The sequence below is a fragment of the Bos indicus x Bos taurus genome, chromosome X (assembly GCF_003369695.1).
Source record: "Bos indicus x Bos taurus breed Angus x Brahman F1 hybrid chromosome X, Bos_hybrid_MaternalHap_v2.0, whole genome shotgun sequence".
In the NCBI taxonomy this organism is placed as follows: Eukaryota; Metazoa; Chordata; class Mammalia; order Artiodactyla; family Bovidae; genus Bos; species Bos indicus x Bos taurus.
Window position 1 is genome coordinate 66,240,875 of NC_040105.1, and position 20,961 is coordinate 66,261,835.

At 41.4% G+C, this 20,961-nt stretch overlaps 1 protein-coding gene and 1 non-coding gene across 3 annotated transcripts in view; one reads left to right on the forward strand and one right to left on the reverse strand.

The window, feature by feature from the left end:
- HDAC8 (histone deacetylase 8) overlaps window positions 1-17,049 on the reverse strand; it is a 238,788-nt gene extending 221,739 nt beyond the window's left edge. The window contains exons 1-4 of one of the 2 annotated variants that reach the window (XM_027533139.1): window positions 16,605-17,049; window positions 15,418-15,470; window positions 11,609-11,739; window positions 8,764-8,905 (exon numbers count right to left, since the gene is read on the reverse strand). In XM_027533139.1, coding sequence (XP_027388940.1) covers window positions 8,764-8,905; window positions 11,609-11,739; window positions 15,418-15,470; window positions 16,605-16,922 — 644 coding nt within the window. In that variant the 5' untranslated portion in view covers window positions 16,923-17,049. The remainder of the gene's footprint in view (window positions 1-8,763; window positions 8,906-11,608; window positions 11,740-15,417; window positions 15,471-16,604) is intronic. The other variant, XM_027533138.1, reaches the window with a different exon arrangement.
- On the forward strand, window positions 12,971-13,075 carry LOC113888334. The gene has a single exon (XR_003509960.1). It is a non-coding gene; the product is annotated as a U6 spliceosomal RNA (small nuclear RNA).
- Window positions 17,050-20,961: the final 3,912 nt, after the last annotated feature.

The window sequence follows — 20,961 nt, forward strand, 5'->3', positions numbered from 1 at the left end:
TCTGCATTTTAATAAGATCCCTGAATATTCTGTATGCAGATTAAAGTTAAGACATCATAGGCTGGACCCCATTTCTGGCTTTCTAACAGACATCTTTAACTGGAGGCTCCATAGGCACAGCAGTTCCCATCCCCTATTCTTCTTGGTTAAAGATAACACATTTACTCAGTCATCTACACAAGAAATCTAAACCACTCTTATCATTTGTATCAAACTGGTTACCATTCCTACCTAGTCTAGCTACTAAATGGCTGTTGAATTTATTCCCTCATCTATGCTCATCACCACAGCTTTCATCTCCTTTTGGAAAGATTATTATCACAGTAAGGTCCTAACAGATTTCTCTAGCAATATTTCACACTGCACCCCAATCAACTTACCTACCAACTACTGCCAGAATCATATTCATAAAATGCAAATCTGATCATGTTACTCTTCCTGACTAAAAATTCCTTCAGTGATTCCTTATTGTTTAAAATCAAGGTTCCTAACCAGGGATCCACACATAGGCTGTAGGAGATCCTTAGACTTTCTGAAACTGTAAGAAAAAATTTGTGTATGTACATTTTTCTAAGGAGAATGTTATATAGCTTTTATCAGATTTTTAGAGTGGTCCACAACCAAAATAGGTCAAGAACTACTGACTTGAAGGATCAAGTCCAAGCTATCAGCTTGGCATACAATGATCCTTCATACCTCTCCCACCTTACCTCTAGCTACTTGCCTATAGGAGCCCTTGGTTTCAGCTTTACTTATGGACTTGGAAGTGCCCTCAGCTTTCACACCTCTGCGCCTCTGTACATGCTGTTCTTAGAATAACCCCAAGGTCATATACACAACCAGTAAGATTGCAGTCTGGATTTGCACCTAGGTCTTTCTTCAAAGTTCACAGTCATTCCACTTGACAGTGGCTTGATATTTTATATTGTGGCCTGTGCTGTGCTGTGCTTAGTCGCTCAGTCATATTGAACTCTTTGCAACTCCATGGACTATAGTCCGCCAGGCTCCTCTGTCCATGGGAATTCTCCAGGCAAGAATACTGGAGTGGGTTGCCATGCCCCGCTCCAGGGGATCTTCACAACCCAGGGATTGAACCCAGGTCTCCCCCATTGCAAGTGGATTCTTTCCCATCTGAGCCACCAGGGAAGCCCAAGAATACTGGAGTGAGTAGCCTATCCCTTCTCCAGGGGACCTTTCCAACCCAGGAATTGAACCAGGGTCTCCGCATTGCAGGTGGATTCTTTAAAAGCTGAGCTACCAGGGAAGCCCTATTGTAGCCTAGTACACACAAATATTAATACATACAACATATACTAGAATAAGTTTCATGAACTCCACCTTGATATATTAAAAAAAAAGGTGGTTGCCACCCACTAAATTGATACATTCGTGTTACAAGTTACTACCCTTGGTCCTTGGGAAAAAAGCTATGACAAATCTAGATAGTGTATTAAAAGGCAGAGACATTACTTTCCCTACAAAGGTCCATATAGTCAAAGTTATGGTTTTTCCAGTAGTCATATATAGATGTGAGAACTGGACGCATAACAGTGCGGAAGAATTGATGCTTTTGAACTGGGGTTTTGGAGAAGACTTTTGAGAGTCCACTGGACTGCAAGGAGATCAAACCTGTCAATCCTAAAGGAAGTGAATCATGAATATTCATTGGAAGGACTGATGCTGAAGCTGAAGCTCCAATAGTTTGGTCACCTGATGCAAAGAGCTGACTCACTGGAAAAGATCCTGATGCTGGGAAAGATTGAAGGCAGGAGGACAGGGGTACGACAGAGGATGAGATGGTTGGATGGCATAACCAACTCAGTGGACATGAGTTTGAGCAGCTCTGGGAGATGGTGAAGGACAGGGAAGCCTGGTGTGCTGCAGTCCATGGGTTGCAAAGAGTTGGACACGACTGAGTGACTGAAAAACAACAACAACCCTCAGTTGAAAAACACTACACTAGCCCTTCACTGAGATTCAGGGAGTTCTCACTACTGAGAATTTATTACCTTAGCCCCAGCAGTACCAAGGTTTTGAGGCTTCCTAGGGTTACAAAAGTTTTCTTGAGAGGAAAGCATTTGCCAGTGAATTGACCACTTATATCAGTCCCCATTCAACCTACTCCTTTAAAAACTAGCACAATCCCCATGCAGCTAGCTGTCCAATCTTTGTGTCTCATGGATTGTCAAATATGTCAGCAAGCGATTCCATGCAAATCTAACACAAAGTGAAATTACAAAGCTTATAAAAAAAATGCAGGCTATTGTGAAAACTGACATGAAACTGACAGCAAGGATCTGGTAGACTAGTTTACAACTGAAGAGGAGAAAAATAAATAAGGATAATGATCTTAAAAGTGGTTCAAAAGAGAGCAATTTAAATACCAAATGACTATGGAGAAGCCCTCAGGAAAACTGATGAAGCCTTTGAATATTTTGGCAAAATCAACCCTCTTAATGATCATGCTGCAAAAGTCTCACAGAAGTGAAACATACCATCTTGAAATATCATGCAATTTTGTTACAAAAATGAGGTCCTGAACAAAAACAATCAATCCTGGGATACATTCTTGGTTTGTTATAAGAATTACTTAGCATTCAATTTTTATTAAATGAAACAAAAGAAATACATTTTATTAGTTTTTAGTCAGGTTAGCATACTAATCAAACCTTGCTCCATCCACTATTTACTCTAAAATTTTAGTCCCTCTTTTAAATGTATCCACTAAGTAGCTTTTTGTTTGGTACCTGCTGCTGCTAAGTTCGGAGAAAGCAATGGCAACCTACTCCAGTACTCTTGCCTGGAAAATCCTATGGACGGAGGAGCCTGGTAGGCTGCAGTCCACGGGGTCGCTAAGAGTCGGGCACGACTGGGTGACTTTACTTTCACTTTTCACTTTCATGCATCGGAGAAGGAAATGGCAACCCACTCCAGTGTTCTTGCCTAGAGAATCCCAGGGACAGAGGAGCCTGGTGGGCTGCTGTCTATGGGATTCTCCAGGCAAGAACACTGGAGTGAGTTGCCATTTCCTTCTCCAATGCATGAAAGTGAAAAGTGAAAGTGAAGTCTCTCAGTCGTGTCCAACCCTCAGCGACCCCATGGACTGCAGCCTTCCAGGATCCTCCATCACTGGAGTGGGGTGCCATTGCCTTCTCTGTTGTCTGGTACCAACTGCCCTCAAATAAGAACCTCCTGTATACCTCTGTGTTTCCTCATCACCTAGCATAGAGCAGAAGCTTAATATATAGTTGGTTAAACAAGGCAATGGCTTCCTCCTCTGCCTTTAGTCTCAGTTCCCTCAGACCCAATCAGCATATTGCTACCCTCTAAAATTCTTTGGTAAATCCCCACTGGCCCCAGAAAAATGTCCAACTCCTCAACATGATTTACAAAACCTTTATAATCTGGTTTTGCTTTATTTACTCTCACATTCTGACCCTGTTTAACAACTTGTAGTTCTCCAAATGCCCCATACTTTCCTGCTGCCATGCTTTTATTACTCCCTCTGTTTGAAATTCTCCATACCCATCAGTGGGAAGGCAAACTCCTGTGCCTAACTCTAGCATACATGGACCTCTATTAGCCTCTATTAAAACAGCTTCCCACTTTGTTTCAAGTAGTTTTTATTATAAAAAGATTTATTAATAAAAGTAATATAATCACATTAGGGTAAATATATGAAACAGAGAAAAGGTACATGTATATCTCTGCATGTGTACACACACACACACACACAGTATCATCATCCTCACAAAGTCAGTGGTATCATTTTGTTGTATTACCTTCTACAAATTTTTTCATATGCAGATGGTGAATGTATGATGAGGCTACCTGCCCTTTAAAAGCAAAGCCAACATTATACGATATGCATTTTTCTTCTTATGCAGTCATCCTAACCACTAGTTTTATTAGTTATATAATATTCCATCAAGTATACATGATGCAGTATATTACCTTAACCAACCCACCATTATTGAATATTTAGGTCTCCTTCCCCCATCCCCTCTTTTTTGGGTTATTATAAGTAAGAGGGGAGAAGGCAATGGCACCCCACTCTAGTACTCTTGCCTGGAAAATCCCATGGATGGAGAAGCCTGATAGGCTGCAGTCCATGGGGTCGCTAAGAGTTGGACACGACTGAGAGACTTCACTTTCACTTTTCACTTTCATGCATTGGAGGAGGAAATGGCAACCCACTCCGGTGTTCTTGCCTGGAGAATCCCAGGGATAGGGAAGCCTGGTGGGCTGCTGTCTATGGGGTTTCACAGAGTTGGACACGACTTAAGCGACTTAGCAGCAGCAACAGTATAAGTAAGAGAAATTACAATCTTCATATACACATCTTTTCCATATTTTGGATTGGCTTATTTCCTTAGAATAGATTACCAAGAATAATAGATGTTATGAGTTAAGATCTTTCTTTTTTCAGGTCAAATTTGGTAGAAGTAAAATATATACACGTATATGCTGCTGCTGCTAAGTTGCTTCAGTCGTGTCCGACTCTGTGCGACCCCATAGATGGCAGCCCACCAGGCTCCTCTGTCCTCAGGATTCTCCAGGCAAGAATACTAGAGTGGGTTGCCATTTCCTTCTCCAATACATGTATATATAATGTTTCAATTTCTCATCCTCTAATCATTAGTGATACTATTTTTTCATGTTTGTTTACCGTTTCCTCTTTTGTGAATTGTCTGTTCATGTCTTTTGCTCATTTATCTGAATATTAGTGTTTTTAAAAAATCAATTAGAATAGTTAATAATTTCAGCCCTTTGTTTATATTTGCTGTAAATATCAATGTTTTTTGCCTATTTTTATTTTGGTAAAATTTTAGTTGCAAAAGTCAGAAAAAATCTCATTACACAGAATTTGAAAACTAGAAAAACATATTAAAAAAAGGATCATTTAATTGTGCCACCCTAACATAACCACAATTATCATTTCCATTATTTTTTTAAATATGCTTGTGCTTTACAAAGTTGTAACAGCAGTGTGCATACATTTTTAAAACCTATTTTTTTCATTAACCCATAAGTATTTTTCTGAAATGCCCCCTTAGTCTTTATAATCATCATTTAATATAATAGTATAATATTCCATGAAATGGATATATAATTTATTTATTGCTAGATATTCATGTTATTTCTATTTTTTCAAATAAATCACAGGAAGATGCCCTGGAGAAGGGATAGGCTACCCATGTATCCTTGGGCTTCCCTGGTGGCTCAGCTGGTAAAGAATCCACCTGCAATGTGGGAGACCTGGGTTGGGAAGATCCCCTGGAGAAGGGAAAGGCTACCCACTCCAGTATTCTGGCCTGGAGAATTCCATGGACTGTATTCCATGTAAAGGTAAATATCTTTAGGTAAATAGCTTTTTTCCCATTATTTTGAATTATTTTCTTAGGAAACATTCTCAAGAGTAGATTACTAGATAAAAAGGGCATTAATACATGCTGGCTACCAAACTGCTTTCTTAAGGGAGTGATCAAAATCATAGTATTACTACCAAACTGAGTACCACTTTTTAAACATTCTGTTACAGACAGGCTTAAAAAAGAAGTTACCTACTTACTTGCATTTCTTTGATTAGTAGTGATGAACATTGACCCATATTTTCCAGTTATACTTAAAACTCCTTTGTAAACTGCCTATTCATGTTTTTTTCCCCATATATCTTCTTACACATCATACTGTATGAATGTCTGAGAAAATGCAAATCTGACACATTTTGTCATATTTATGTCAACTATGCCTTTCTAGTCTGTGTTTAGATTTTATTTTTGAAATGGCCACAGAAGTTATTTTGGTTTTAAAATTTCATACAAATATGTTGATTTTTTCCTTCATAAGTTTTTTTTTTCTATTCCTTCCTAAGCTTAGAGAACTATTCCCCTTTAGAAGCTTGATAAATATTCATTCATTCTAGTTTTTTTTTTTCTAATTTGGCTTTTTAATATTTAACTCTTCAATCTAGCTGCCACTTAGTTTACTACAGGAGATGAGGGTGTAAATGTTACAAGCTGTCACAACATCATTTACTGAACAACCCTTTCCAATCATTTCCAACACATCCTTTATAAAAGATTGAATTTTTATATGAAACAGTCTCTGTGGGAAGTGTACTATAATATCATCTGTCTAATCTTATACCAGTGGTACCAGTGTTTTCATTATTCTTGTTTTGTATGTTTAATAGCTAGTAACATTACTCTCTCATTACTCTTCTTACTCTTCTTTTGCAGAATTTTCTTTGAAAGTCACTCTTCTTTAGCTTTCAAAGATTACTTGCTGTCTTACCTCTAAGAGACAAAATTCTTGAGGGCAGAATTGGTTTATTTCTTTAGAATAGATGTCTAAGATTAATAGTACTGGGTCAATAGGTACAAACATCTTCCCCACTCTTAACACTTATTTCCAAAGTTTTCAAAAAGAGTGTGCCAATTTCACTGTAATCCTGTCAGCACCTGGATATTCTGAAATTTTTTTTTTCAAATTTTGTGGAGAAAAATGTAGTATGCTTTAATTTCTGTATCTCTGCTTATTAGTGGTGATAAAAATATGCTTGACACTATGTAGGTGCTTAATCAATGCATATTGAATGAATATATGGCATGTATGAATGTACATGCATTGGAGGGTGAGGAGATTAAAACAAATACTGTGGTTATAAATGATAAATGCTGGCTAGATGTAAGTTTGTGGACTAAATGCCTATAACCCATTTACAGAAAGATTTTAGAGGGGCCAAGAAGCCCCTGGAATTTGGACCTGAATTGGAGCAAGCCCTAGAGACTCTTCACTGCAGATGTGTGTTTCCAGGTAGGATCAGTTGAAAGCTGTCTGAAACAGTTAAAATAATGGTGCATAGGTATGCCCATGCCTACATGCAGCTCAGAAGCCACCATAATTGGCTGGAGATAGAGTGTGCTTCCTTTGGCAGCAAAACAATGATAAGAAGTGGCAGGTACCTGGGTATTCCACTGCACACTGGTCCAGGCCCCAGGAGGCCTGAAGCAGTGAATTTAAATATATAAACTTCTCCAGTGCTATACACAGAAACTAGATCTGACTTGTAGGACTAGGCATTTCCCATGAAACCACACTACTTTTCTTCTCAACTTGCTAAGTATGAGAAGGCATAGAAGTCCTTGGTTCAGAGGTGCTCGGTTTCATCCCTTTGATCTATAGCTTGAAGGAGATAGGGTCATTTTTTCCTTCTAGAGATCACTGTCTTGACTTTGAACTTTTTAACAGGGTAAAAACTAACAAAAAGCAGGTTATTTCTATGTTTTTAAGGGCATACAGAACTGATTACTAAACACTGCTTCTCTTTGTTCCATTGCCTCAGTAGTGGATTCTAGTAGTAAACTTACTCAAGAATTTCCTTGGTCATGAAATCTATTCACGTGATGAAAAGAATTCTATATTATTACCTTAACCTGCATATGCTGAAACTGTGCTCAAGGTTTTATTCTGAAAGATAAAATGTTGTCTCTAAACTCAAGAGCCCTGGAGTAGCAAGGTCATGGCACACGGTATGAACAATTGGTATGTGAATGATGCATTGGCAGTTAACTACTACTGCTGCTTCATTTCACTAAAACAGCACATTGATAAGTTCAGTTTTTAAAATCTTTCTCCTGCCCAGGGCAGGGGGGTAAATTAGGATTTTGGGATTAACAGATACACATACTACATACTATATATAGAATAGGTAAACAAGAAGGACCTACTGTATAGCACAGGAAACTATACTCAGTATCTTGTAATAACCTATAATGGAAAAGAATCTGGAAAGTGTAACTGAATCACTTTGCTGTACACTGTTGAAATTAACACAACATTGTAAATTAACTATACTTCAATAAAAATAAATAAAATTCTTCTCCTCCAACATGTACTACAGACATTTTAAGTGACATGCCAAATGCTAAATAATACTCAGAAGTCCTTGTTAGACACAGAGTACAACTGTTTGAAATGTTAAATTCCAAAAGGACTTTTCCTGTAACTCCAAGTAGCACCCAATAGTTGTTTCATGAGCCCTTTCTCCTTAGGAAAAAATCTAGCTCCAGCTGCCACTTTGCTTAGAGATAGCAGCATAAATCTCCTTTTTAATTCTTCAGCCATTTGTTTTAAATCTATTCTCATCCATTCTTAACCTATTCAAAAATCTGCTTGCTGCTCCTTTCTAGAACTAGCTCTATAATTCACCTCTTCCAAGACTTCCACAATTAACTGCTCCTTATTACTGAATACAGCTCATACACATATTCAATTTGGTACCAAAATTGATGTCGCTCCCTAATTATTCTAGTTTTATTAATGTTTCTAGAGTTCCTTAGAGATCGGGCAATTTCTAGAAAGCTTAGAAGGAATTTAGGGATTGTCTAGATATACTTATCTACTATTATAAATCTACTATTTATATCCTTTGTTCTCCCTATTTTCCTGATGAAGAGACTGAGACTTAAAGAGACTAATCTATCCAAGTCAGTCAGCCAAGTTTGTAGAGAAACTAGGCACAAAGCCCAGGTATCCTGACTTTCAATAGTACACTTTCCACTATATTATGTCATCTTTTTTTTATTTTACTTGTATCTCTTCAGAATACCTAGCTAAGTGCCACACACACACACGCACGCGCGCACACACACACACACACATCTCTCAATAAATGCCAATATAATAAACATAAGAGTTTACATAAATGAAAAGCTGATTCAAGGAAAGAGGTAGAAAGCAGAAAGGTCATTATCTTACTTCTTTGCATGATGCCACCCTCCAGACCAGTTGATTGCTACTTTGCACATTCCATCAATCAGGCACTGGGCAGCTGTGATTGTAGCCCCTCCTACAGCTGCTGCATAGTCGAATATTCCTTCAGTGGCTGGGCAGTCATAACCTTCAGGCAAACATCAGAAGAGCTTGTTAAAAGATAAACTGGAAAAGGAGGGGTGTAATATTATGATTTATAATAAGGAATATATAGTTAACCCTTGAACAACATGGGATTGAACAATGCAGACCCACTTATAGGTGGATTTGTTTTTTCAACAGAAAATACTACAGTACTACACCATCACTGGTAGGCTGAATCCCTGGATGCAGAACAGCAGATATGGAGGGCCAACTATAAGTTATACTAAGATTTTCAACTGTGCAGAGGGTGGCTACCCCTAATCCATGGGTTAAGGGTCAACTGCATAATTGGTCTTATTCCCAGTTTCTGGCACAGAACTCCTAAAATTCTTGGAATTCCTAAATGATGAGTCAGAGACATATTTTGGTTATATTAATGAGGTGACTTGTGGACCACAACTAAGGATGGGGGTTGGTTGCCAGCAGAACCAGGCATACGAGGCTTGGAACTGTCAGTTCTACCTCCTGATCTCCTGTGTGAGGGAAGAGAAACTGGAGCTTGAGTTTGTAAGAAATTAATAAACAGAAACCTCAATTAAACAGAGTCAGGAGACCAGAAGGGGGAGCTCTCACACTCTGAAATAATAATAAAGTTTAACAAGAAAGACTTCTTTCCTGGCAAGGACTCAAGTCAATAAAAAGCCAGGGACTCTCTTTCCTTTTTTTTTTTTTTTTTTTTGTTACTATAGCCCTCCCAGCTTCCTTTCCTTCTCCATAAGAGTGTTCTTCCCTAGCCATGCAAGACATTGCACATGGCTTGCTATGGTTGCAGACCCCAAATTGCAATTCTCTGCTGCTCCCAAACAAACCCATGGTTGATGGAGAAATATCTGGCAGCCTATTTGTTTAGGTCAACAAGTTCAATCACCAATTGGCCAATGACTTTAATCAAGCACGCCTATGTAATGAAGCCTCCATAAAAACCCCAAAGAAGAGGGTTTGGAGAGTTTCTGGGTTGGTGAACACATAGAGATTTGGAGAGAGTGGCATGCTTGGAAAGGGCATGGAAACTCTGTGCGCCTTTCTCATACCTTGACTTCCTGCATCTCTTCCATCTGGCTGTTCCTGAGTTATATCCTTTTATCATTAACTAGTAATCTAGTGACTATATGGGTTTCCTAGGTTCTGTGAGCCGCTCTAGAAAATTAATTAAATCCAAGGGCGGGGGAGAGGTCATGGGAATTTCTGATTTACAGTTGGTTAGAAGTAGAGTTAACAACTTGGACTTATTTCGGGGCTTCCCTGGTGGCTCAGAGGTTAAAGCGTCTGCCTCCAGTGCAGGAGACCCGGGTTCAATCCCTGGGTCAGGAAGATCCCCTGGAGAAGGAAATGGCACCCCACTCCAGTACTCTTGCCTGGAGAATCCCATGGACAGAGAAGCCTGGTAGGCTACAGTCCACGGGGTCGCAAACAGTCGGATACGACTGAGCGACTTCACTTTCACTTTGGCATCTTGAGTTGGTGAGATTGTTAGAACCTCTGATTTGCAGCTTGTCAGTCAGAGCACAGGTAGCAGCTTGGGTTTGCAATTGGTGTCTGATGTGGAGTGAAGTCTTGTGGGACTGAGCACTTCACCTGTGGAATCTGATGCTATCTCCATGTAGATAGTGTCAGAACTGAGTTGAATTGGAGGACGCCAAGCTGGTGTCCTGAGCATTGTTTGGTGGTGTGGAGGCAAATTCCTTCCTCCATACATTGGAATTGGGTCTACAACATATCCTACCAAGAAGCTACTGTGCTAACATCAGCTCCAAATGAGAGATAAATGTCTTCAATGTGTTAGAGCTAGAAAGGCTAAACTTTCAAGATTAACTAGTCACATCTTATAGATGAGGAAACTGAGGATTGAGAGGTGATATGTCATATCAGTGATGACATAGAGCCAGGTATAGGACCCTCTGGTGTCTTAAGCTCCCACCTCCACCTTCCACACATACCTCCAGTCCAGTGTTTTTCTACTAAATCATACTGTTTCTCTAGACTATCCTATTGGCCACTTATGGTTCTTTAAAAATGCAGCTGTTTAATGAGAAATAAGGTATCAAACTTACCCAGAACATAAATCTATATTGAAGTTAAAATACAAAAATACAAGGTCACAGGACAGTTAAATCAGTGTACATATAGACTGACCCAGTCTGGGCACTGCTATTAGGACCTAAGCAACTGAAAGGTTTTACTCTATTTGATCCATCATTAATTTTGCTCAATTCATATGGGAGTGTAGTTAAACTAAGAGATTAATATTGTGGTTAACACATTAGTTGTTAATTTGAAAGTTTTAAAGATCATCATTCAAGTTATAAGGGCTTCCCTGGTAAAAAATCTGCCTGCAATGCAGGAGACCCCGGTTTGATTTCTGGGTTGGGAAGATCCCCTGGAGAAGGGATAGGCTACCCACTCCAGTATTCTTGGGCTTCCCTGGTGGCTCAACTAGTGAAGAATTCTCCTGCAATGCGGGAGACCTGGGTTTGATCCCTAGGTTGGGAAGATCCCCTGGAGAAAGGAATGGCAACCCACTCCAGTATTCAGGCCTGGAGAAATGCATGGACTGTATAGTCCATGGGGTTGCAAAGAGTTGGACACGACTGAATGACTTTCACTTTGCAAGTTATAAAAGATGAAGTAGTTATGATCTATAGATGGAGGTTGTCCATCTCTCATCATTGCCTGGTAATGACTTTACCTAGTCCATATTCTATGGAGTCTGGATGATCATCATCTCCATCTTCGCTAACCTTCTGGAGATGCTGCAGATAGGCATCGGTATGGAAGCTGGCCATCTCCTCCATGGAGGCCACTTTGGGCTTAACTATCCTAATAATAACAGAGAACAAAGAGAGGTGAGTGAGTCAGATTCAGAGTATGCCAAAACCTGGAAGCAGGAGCCAAAACTTCCAGCTTCTGGTTCCAGGGGGCTGAAACAATAAACATGTTCCTCCACTGCACTGCAGTCTACATTTTCTCACATCCACTGCATTAAATAGGGGTGACAGGATAGATATGTCCCTAAAGTTTAAAGGTAGGTAAAAAAAGAGTAATTATATTAAAATTAAGTAATCAGGTATCACACAAACTTTGCTCTGTGAGTTACAACTTTCATGACAAACCAGTAGGAAGAAATATTTTCATTTGAATCAGTTTTCCTAATTGGGCAAATACAATTCTTTCAACTAAAATTTTACTTTACTGGACAGCTGAATTGTCATGAATTTTGAATTTGGAGTCAGAGAACTGGGTTCCCATCATGATTACCAGCTCTATAACCTCAGATAGGATGGCCATTCTGTTGTTCAGTTTCCTCATCTGTAAAGTGGGGGTATCTTAAGGAACTTATGTGAAGATTAAATGATAACATACATGAAAATGCTTTGTGGATAACTCTCATTATTATTAATAGTAAAGGATAAAAAACAGGCAACCAAAAATGTAGAAATTTCTGTATCTGGTCACTCACATCTGCCTCTGAGAGGAAGGAGAAAACAGGCTGACTAGACTTCACTCAGAAGTTCTCAACCAACTGTTCACAAGAAGTGAAAAATAGGAGTAATGGAGAGAATACAGGGCACTAACCTAACAAAAAGGACTTAACCACCTCTAACTTCTAGCTGCCTAGTCCCTGTATCCTCTTCCTGACTCTCCAACTGCCACTACTGCTCTCTAGGCTTTGCCACTCAAAGGGTGGTCTATGGACCAGCAGCAGCAGCACCTGGGAGCTTGTTAGAAAAGCAGAATTTCAGCCTCCCATCAGACTTATTGAATCAGAATTTGTACTTTAGGGCTTGCTTCAGCCAGAGAAGGCAATGGCACCCCACTCCAGTACTCTTGCCTGGAAAATCCCATGGACGGAGGAGCATGTCCATGGGGTCGCTAAAAGTCGGACACGACTGAGCAACTTCATTTTCACTTTCCTGCATTAGAGAAGGAAATGGCAAGCCACTCAAGTATTCTTGCGTGGAGAATCCCAGGGATGGGGGAGCCTGGTGGGCTGCCGTCTATGGGGTTACACAAAGTCGGACATAACTGAAGCGACTTAGCAGCAGCAGTAGCTTGCTTCAGCAATACATATACTAAAATTTGAATGACACAGAGAAGATTAGCATTGTCCCTGCACAAGGATGACACTCAAATTTCTGAAGCATTCTATATTTTTGGATTGGAAGTTTTGGATTAGCAGATGCAAAGTATTATACATACTCTTCCTAGGTGGCTCAGTGGTAAAGAATCTGTCTACCAATGCAGGAGTTACAGAAAATGAGGGTTCAATCCCTAGGTTGGGAAAAATCCCCTGGAGGAGGAAATGGCAACCCACTCCAGTATTCTTGCCTGGGGAATCCCCATGGACAAAGGAGCCTGGTGGGCTACTGTCCATGGGGTCATAAAGAGTCAGACATGACTGAGAAACTAAGCACAGCATATCTGAATCACTTTGCTGCACATCAGAAACTAAATAATATTGTAAATCAACCATAATTCAATAAAATAAAATTTTAAAAAAATCTGTATTTTAACAAGGTGATTCCTATGCACATTCAAGTTGAAAATGAATGACCTAGGCCACAGGGAGGCAGTAGTGGGTTTTTTTTTTTGTTGCTGAAAGGAACATGCCCATGAGTCTTTCATGAATTAATATGGTTATGTAGGCTACTATCATTATCAAGCAGTCTCAGCCTTAAAAATTAAATACATATAGCCAAGATCCAAGGAGTCTTGCTTCTTCTTCAAGAATACATAGTCACACTCTTAGAGGTGATATCTCTGTTTATTAAAATAAAAATTTTATGGTTTCTTGTACCATGTTTCCCAGCCCTAATTGCTCCCTCTTCTAATACTCTTCCTCTTGTATATGGTAGTCACTCAGTCATGTCTGACTCTTTGCGACCGCATGGACTGTAGCCCACCAGGCTCCTCTGTCCATGGTATTCTCCAGGCAAGAATACTGGAGTGGCTTGCCATTTCCTTCTCCAGGGGAACTTCCCAACCCAAGGATCAAACCTGGGTCTTTTTTTTTTTTTTTCACATTGCAGGCAGATTCTTTACCACCTGAGCCACCAGGGAAGCCCCCACTCTTCCTCTTAACAAATCCTTACTAAAAGCCTCCCTACTTAACAAGAAAGACAGTTTTATTTTTCTTTGATTTCTTGCTTGTCTTAAATTAATTTTTTAAATGCTAAATAACTTTAATGAAAGGCAAGTAGTTTCTCTATTTACCGAACATATAGGTTAAAAAATGGTTGAAAAACATTCATAAAGAGGATACTCAATAAATGATTTTGTTAATAATAAGGATAAAACTTACACTACCATTTGGGAGATAAATGAAGCATATCACACTAGCAAGCATAGACAGATGCTCACCTAATTGCCCAGGCAATGTCAGAAATACCCCTACAAGTGTCAGGGTTATATTTACTCTTATCATGACAAACAGTAAGTTCAATTTTTTTTTTTTTGGTTTGTTTTTAAAGAAGCACTTAGCTCTGTGCTGAATTCCAGCCTTCACTCCAGGAATTTCCTTTGGTTTTGACTGTCTCTAGGCTCACGGCACCCCACTTCAGTACTCTTGCCTGGAAAATCCCATGGATGGAGGAGCCTGGTGGGCTGTAGTCCATGGGGTCGCTAAGAGTTGGACACGACTGAGCGACTTCACTTTCATGCATTGGAGAAGGAAATGGCAGCCCACTCCAGTGTTCTTGCCTGGAGAATCCCAGGGACAGGGGAGCCTGGTGGGCTGGGGTCTCGCAGTTGGACACAACTGAAGCGACTTAGCAGCAGCAGGCTCATCATTTAAGTTTGGTGGTGGTAATGGTATGCCTGCTAAGTCACTTCAGTCATGTCCGACTCTGTGCGACCCCATAGACAGCAGCCCACCAGGCTCCCCCGTCCCTGGGATTCTCCAGGCAAGAACACTGGAGTGGGTTGCCATTTCCTTCTCCTATGCATGAAAGTGAAAAGTGAAAGTGAAGTCTCTCAGTCGTGTCCAACTCTTAGCGACCCCATGGACTGCAGCCCACCAGGCTCCTCCATCCATGGGATTTTCCAGGCAAGAGTACTGGAGTGGGGTGCCATCGCCTTCTCCAATGGTATGCCTAAAAGTCTTAAATAGAATCCATACTATCAGACCTGGCTTAGGAAAAAAACAACAACAAGCAAACCAGAACACCTCCCAGCTGATGGTATTTTTTATCAGATAGGTTTTAGTACCCATATGTTCTAACCCCAAAACCCCCACAAAATACCTATCCCTAGGATATTTCCCTCCCAGCAATAAAGCCCTATTTCTTAACTGCTTCAAACACTTTTTTCGAGTTTTCTTAATTCTTCAAGAGCTTTCATTAGGCTACAGGCCGATTACCAACACTATGTATCACACACACAAAAAAGAGAAAACTTAAAAAAAAAGTACCATTCTCTCACTAATTAGCCCCACCGGTGAAGCAGGACATTAAGGCTATGAACACTTGGGTTCAGGGTTCTGTTCAAAACACAACTTACCTCATTTGCTTATGCAGTGCATATGCTTCAATCAAGGAATGTACCATACTGGCCTAAAAACATCAGCATAAAAAGGGGATAAAGGCAGAAATGAATGGTCTCTTACATGTTTTAATTCAGAGAAATCCCATCGACTTAATCATCCTGAACAAAGAAACTTTTATCTCCCCTCCCTTCTTTTTAACAGTTTACCAAGCACTTTAGACAATACAGATACATAGTATTTAAATCACTAAGGCGAAAGCCACCAGTCTTTCGGAGGTGATGGAACACTTTTCTCCTTCAGCTGCTTCTCCCCTTTGGGGATCCCTGGCAGTAGAGACACCATCCCCTCCGCGCGATCCCCTCCCCCGCACCTCCACCCCACCCCCACCGGTCCGTTGGACGTCCGTTGGCGCTCTCAGGAAACTCTCAACGGGAACACTTCCTCCATCACCTGGTACAACTGTTAAAATTTCTGCTGAAGATTTCCCCTAGCCCTGTGTCCTCTACGCTTCCTAATGCCCTCACGTTCACTGGCCCCCCACCCCCAAAACTCAAATCACTAAGGCGAAAGCTATTGGGCCTTATGGAGGTGATGGAACACTTCTCCATCAGCTTCTTCGCCCCTTTGGGATCCCTGGCAGTAGAGACACCATCCCCTCCGCGCGATCCCCTCCCCCGCACCTCCACCCCACCCCCACCTGTCCGTTGGACGCCCAACGGCGCTCTTAGGAAACTCTCTAAGGGAACACTGCCTCCATCCCTGGTACAGCTGTTCAAATTTCTGGTGAAGATTTCCCCTAGCCCTGTGTCCTCTACGCTTCCTAATGCCCTCACGTTCACTGGCCCCCCACCCCCAAAACTCAAATCACTAAGGCGAAAGCTATTGGGCCTTATGGAGGTGATGGAACACTTCTCCATCAGCTTCTTCTCCCCTTTGGGGATCCCTGGCAGTAGAGACACCATCCCCTCCGCGCGATCCCCTCCCCGGCACCTCCATCCCACCCCCACCTGTCCGTTGGACGCCCAACGGCGCTCTTAGGAAACTCTCTAAGGGAACACTTCCTCCATCCCTGGTACAGCTGTTCAAATTTCTGCTGATTTTCCCCAGCCCCCTGTGCCCTCTTCGCTTCCTAATGCCCTCTCGTCCACCGGCCCCTTACCCCACCCCCAAAACTCACGGTGATCACCCCAATCTTTCTTACCCGTTTGGGGACTTTGGCCAGGGAGTCGCACACGCTAACATACTCGGGACTGTAAATGTAAACTGGGGGCAGCGACTGCCCAGCGTCCGCCGGTTCCTCCGATTCCTCCATCTTCCACTTACAGCCGTTTCGGAACCACCGTCCGGATCCGGCTTTTTTCGAACTCAGCCTGGGCTCGGGTTCCTGCTCCACCGTTCGGCCGCAGCGGTGCTCCTTGGTCAACATTCCCTCCGAGTCTCGAGATCGCCAGTGACACTGTTCTTGCTCCCCATCCAATTGAAGGCATGCATGGGCCTCCTCAGGCCAGAACCCCTTCATTTAGTGACTACAGTTCAAAAACGGGAGAAATAAAAGTCCAAATAGCTGCCAACTAGGGCAGATATTTTATGGTACAATTTAGCGCAGTCAAAATTAACCATCCTTGTTGCCCTACGGGGCCATTTGAGATGAGGTCAAACCAGCTTCCGAGCATGATGGGAGATGTAGTTTCGAGAGATTTGAGTAGCGGAAGAGCGGGGGCTAATTAGTAAAATAGCCGCGAATTTGAGTTTTAGCACTTAAAAAAAAAAAAGAAAAAGGAAGAAAACCCCCAAACAGTCTCAGCGTTTTATGTATTGCCTTAATCTGCGAATACACCGACATTAATATCTAAAGACAGACACAATGTGGCCACTAAGATTCCAGGACCACCCAACTGCCTCAGACGGACATTTTTTGTTGCGGGACTAATTAACGGTACCAACGGTACACAGAAAATTCTGTGCGGCAACTTGGTTTACTGCTTTTCATTATTATCTGTCCGTGTCCATGTAAAAGTTAACAATCCCAATAATTTACTCTGGCAAAACTGGTACTACTTTCTCAAGAGGCTGCCTGGTGTTCTGTAAATTGCTTGGTAGATTCCAATCAAGCAATGTCAAATCACTCTTTGAAAATTGATGTGGAGTAAGATACTCTAGGTGACGTTGGAAACTGTAGCTCCTCTTCCTTCCTTCCTTTTGTCTTTGCAGCTATACAAGGGTTAGGGAAATATTTTGTTTAGTGTGAGGGTTCATAAAAACTATTTTATGCTGAAGCAGTTTTAGAATTACCACCAGTATTTCCAGGTTCCTGGGGGTTCCTATTATCTGATGGAAATTAGTCAATGTCCCGGAGAAGGCAACGGCAACCCACTCCAGTACTTTTGCCTGGCAAATCCCATGGCCGGAGGAGCCTGGTAGGCTGCAGTCCATGGGGTCGCTAGGAGTCAGACACGACTGAGCGACTTCACTTTCACTTTTCACTTTCATGCATTGGAGAAGGCAATGGCAACCCACTCCAGTGTTCTTGCCTGGAGAATCCCAGGGACGGGGGAGCCTGGTGGGCTGCCGTCTCTGGGGTCCCACAGAGTTGGACACGACTGAAGCGACTTAGCAGCAGCAGCAGTCAATGTCCAAGTCCCCAATTCTCATATCAACATGAACTGACATTACTAACACCCCTCAGACAATCCAATATACTTACCTTCTTTGAGGATATTAAACATTTATCAAGTATTGTGATATACACTTGGCTATATTATCTCATTTCATCCTTGCAACAGTCCTATAAAAGAGGTTGTAATACACCATTTTACAAATGCTTAGTTTAGAGAGAGAGAAAATAACTTAAAATTTATACACTTCCAAGTAACTATTCAAAATCACACACTTCACAAGGAGAAAAGCAGGAAATATGGATTTTTTTTCCTCCTGCTATGTATTCTTTAGCTCAAATGTAAGCTCTTATGCTTCTTTTGTATATTCCCATAGAAACTACTTCAAAGTTCTGCAATCATTCTATCATTCATAAAACTTTATCTGATATCAACTAAGTGTACGGTATAGCTGAGGATTCAACCTTCAGGATGAATTACAATCTGATCTCTTGTCTCAGGGATTTGCATTTTTGTAGAGATGAGATAGATACACAAGAAACCATAAGCAGTGCAGAGTCAGATAATGAATGTAGGATGCTTAGGGTATTTAATTAATAAGCATTAAGTACTTAAAAACTGGTGCTTAATAAATGGCAAACTAGGGTTCTTACTCAGTGACATCTGAGAGGCTCCTAGTGAATAGATGGGATTTTACTTGGTGAAGAAGGGAGCCAGGGGAGGGGCAGGCTGACTAGAATAAACAACATATGCAAAAACAAAAAGGAAAACATTTCTAAATTAGTTTAGCTGAAGGGGCTGGCTCATGAAGTGTTTTGAATACCAGGCTAAAGAAAATAAACTTCAGCCTGTGGGAAATAGGGAGACATTTAAACAGAAAACTTAAAATGAAAGATTTCTATAGCAGTAGTATGTAGGGAGGGAGAAGGCAATGGCACCCCACTCCAGTACTCTTGCCTGGAAAATCCCATGGATGGAGGAGCCTGGTGGGCTGCAGTTCATGGGGTCGCTAAGAGTTGGACACGACTGAGAGACTTCACTTTCACCTTTCACTTTCATGCATTGGAGAAGGAAATGGCAACCCACTCCAGTGTTCTTGCCTGGAGAATCCCAGGGACGGGGGAGCATGGCGGGCTGCCGTCTATGGGGTCGCACAGAGTCGGACACGACTGAAGCGACTTAGTAGCAGCAGCAGTATGTAGGGAAGATTAGATATTGATTAGATATCCTACAGGCAGTGGGAGTGCTACAATGGTTCAGATAACAAGTAACAATGCTTTATGTTTTGTTTTGCTTTTTGTTTGGCTGTACCATGTGACATGTGGGCTTTCATTCCCTGACCAGGGCTGAAACCTGTGCCCCCTGCAGTGGAAGGGTGGAGTCCTAACCACTGGACTGCCAGGGAACTCCTACGTAATGATAACCCTTGGGAAGGGTTAATGGAAACAGAGAGAAAGAAATAATGCATAGGGTAGGTTCAACAGGACTTCCTTACTACTAACTATTTGGATATTGGTGTGAGAAGGAGATGGAGGAGAGTCACTGAAAATTCTTAAAAGTGTGTATGAAGAGAATGTCAGTAAATATCAATATAAGGAACAGGGAAATTAGGAGGAGAACTCAGATGCGAGGGCAGGTGCTTAACCCATTTTATTTTCCCTCATACATGAAGTGAGGTGAAGTGGCTCAGTTGTGTCCAACTCTTTGTGACCCCTTGGACTGTAGCCTACTGGGCTCCTCCGTCCATGGGATTTTCCAGGCAAGAATACTGGAGTGGGTTGCCATTTCCTTCTTCAGGGGAACTTCCCAACCCAGGGACTGAACCCAGGTCTTCCGCATTGTAGGCAGATGCTTTACCGCCTGAGCCACAAGGGAAGCCTCTACATAAGAGATAGATAAGTCTCTACACAAGCCTCCCTCATACATAAGAGATAGCTAAAGTCATAATAGTGGCTGAGATAGCCAAGGGAACATGGCTTTCTCCAGTATCTAACTGTCGTATCATCTATCGATGTCTAAATGTCATATCTAACTTAACATTTTCAAACCAAACTCCCGATTTTCCTATCCAAGTTTTTGCCACCCCTTCCCCATTTTCATAGCTCAGTAAAGATACCAACATCTATCCAGCTGCCTAAGTCAGAAACCTGGGAGTTATTTGTATTCCCTCCTTTTCTCTCACTCCTAAGTCCAGTGTATCAATGTACATTGGCTTTACCTTCAAGACACATCCTAACTATATCCACTTCTCTCCTCTGCGCTGCCACCATCCCAGTCCTGGCACTGTCATCTCTCACTTGGACTTCCTGCAATATCTAACTGGTTTCAACTTCCACTCTTGTTGACTTCCAGTCTATTCTTTGTCTGGATGAGCTTCATAAACATGCAAAGCAGATTATGTTACTTTTTGAAACCTGCCCCACACCATGATGAAAATCTTTGAGCTAAGAAGAAGAGAATAATTTGGGAAATGCTTGTTTGGGGGAGTTAGGAGAGAAAGATGCCAAAAAGGAGACAAAAATGTTGAGTGAGAACTAGTACAGTTTTACAGAAATCAAGGGATGAGAGAGTTACAAGAAGGGAGGCGTAGTAACAATGTCATGTATCACAAAAGGGGGGAAAACCCCTTTTTGCCATTAGGGGTTCACTGGTGCTCTATGAAAAATACATGAGGTAGGGAAGGAAGCCAGATAGCAAGGAGTTAATGAGTGAAGCCAATGCAGTCAAGTGTAGCTTCCTTTTAGAAGAATTTTGATTGTGAAAGGAAGGAATTAGTATTTCAACCTAGGGAGATATCAGAGCCTAGTATATTTTTTTAGGGTAAGAGAGAAATGTACATGTTTACACAGAGAAAGGAGTCTACGGGACTGTAGGAGTTAACTAAAAGGTGAGATCATGACAGATTGGCAGTACAAGAAGGAAATGGAACTTGTCTAGTGCTTT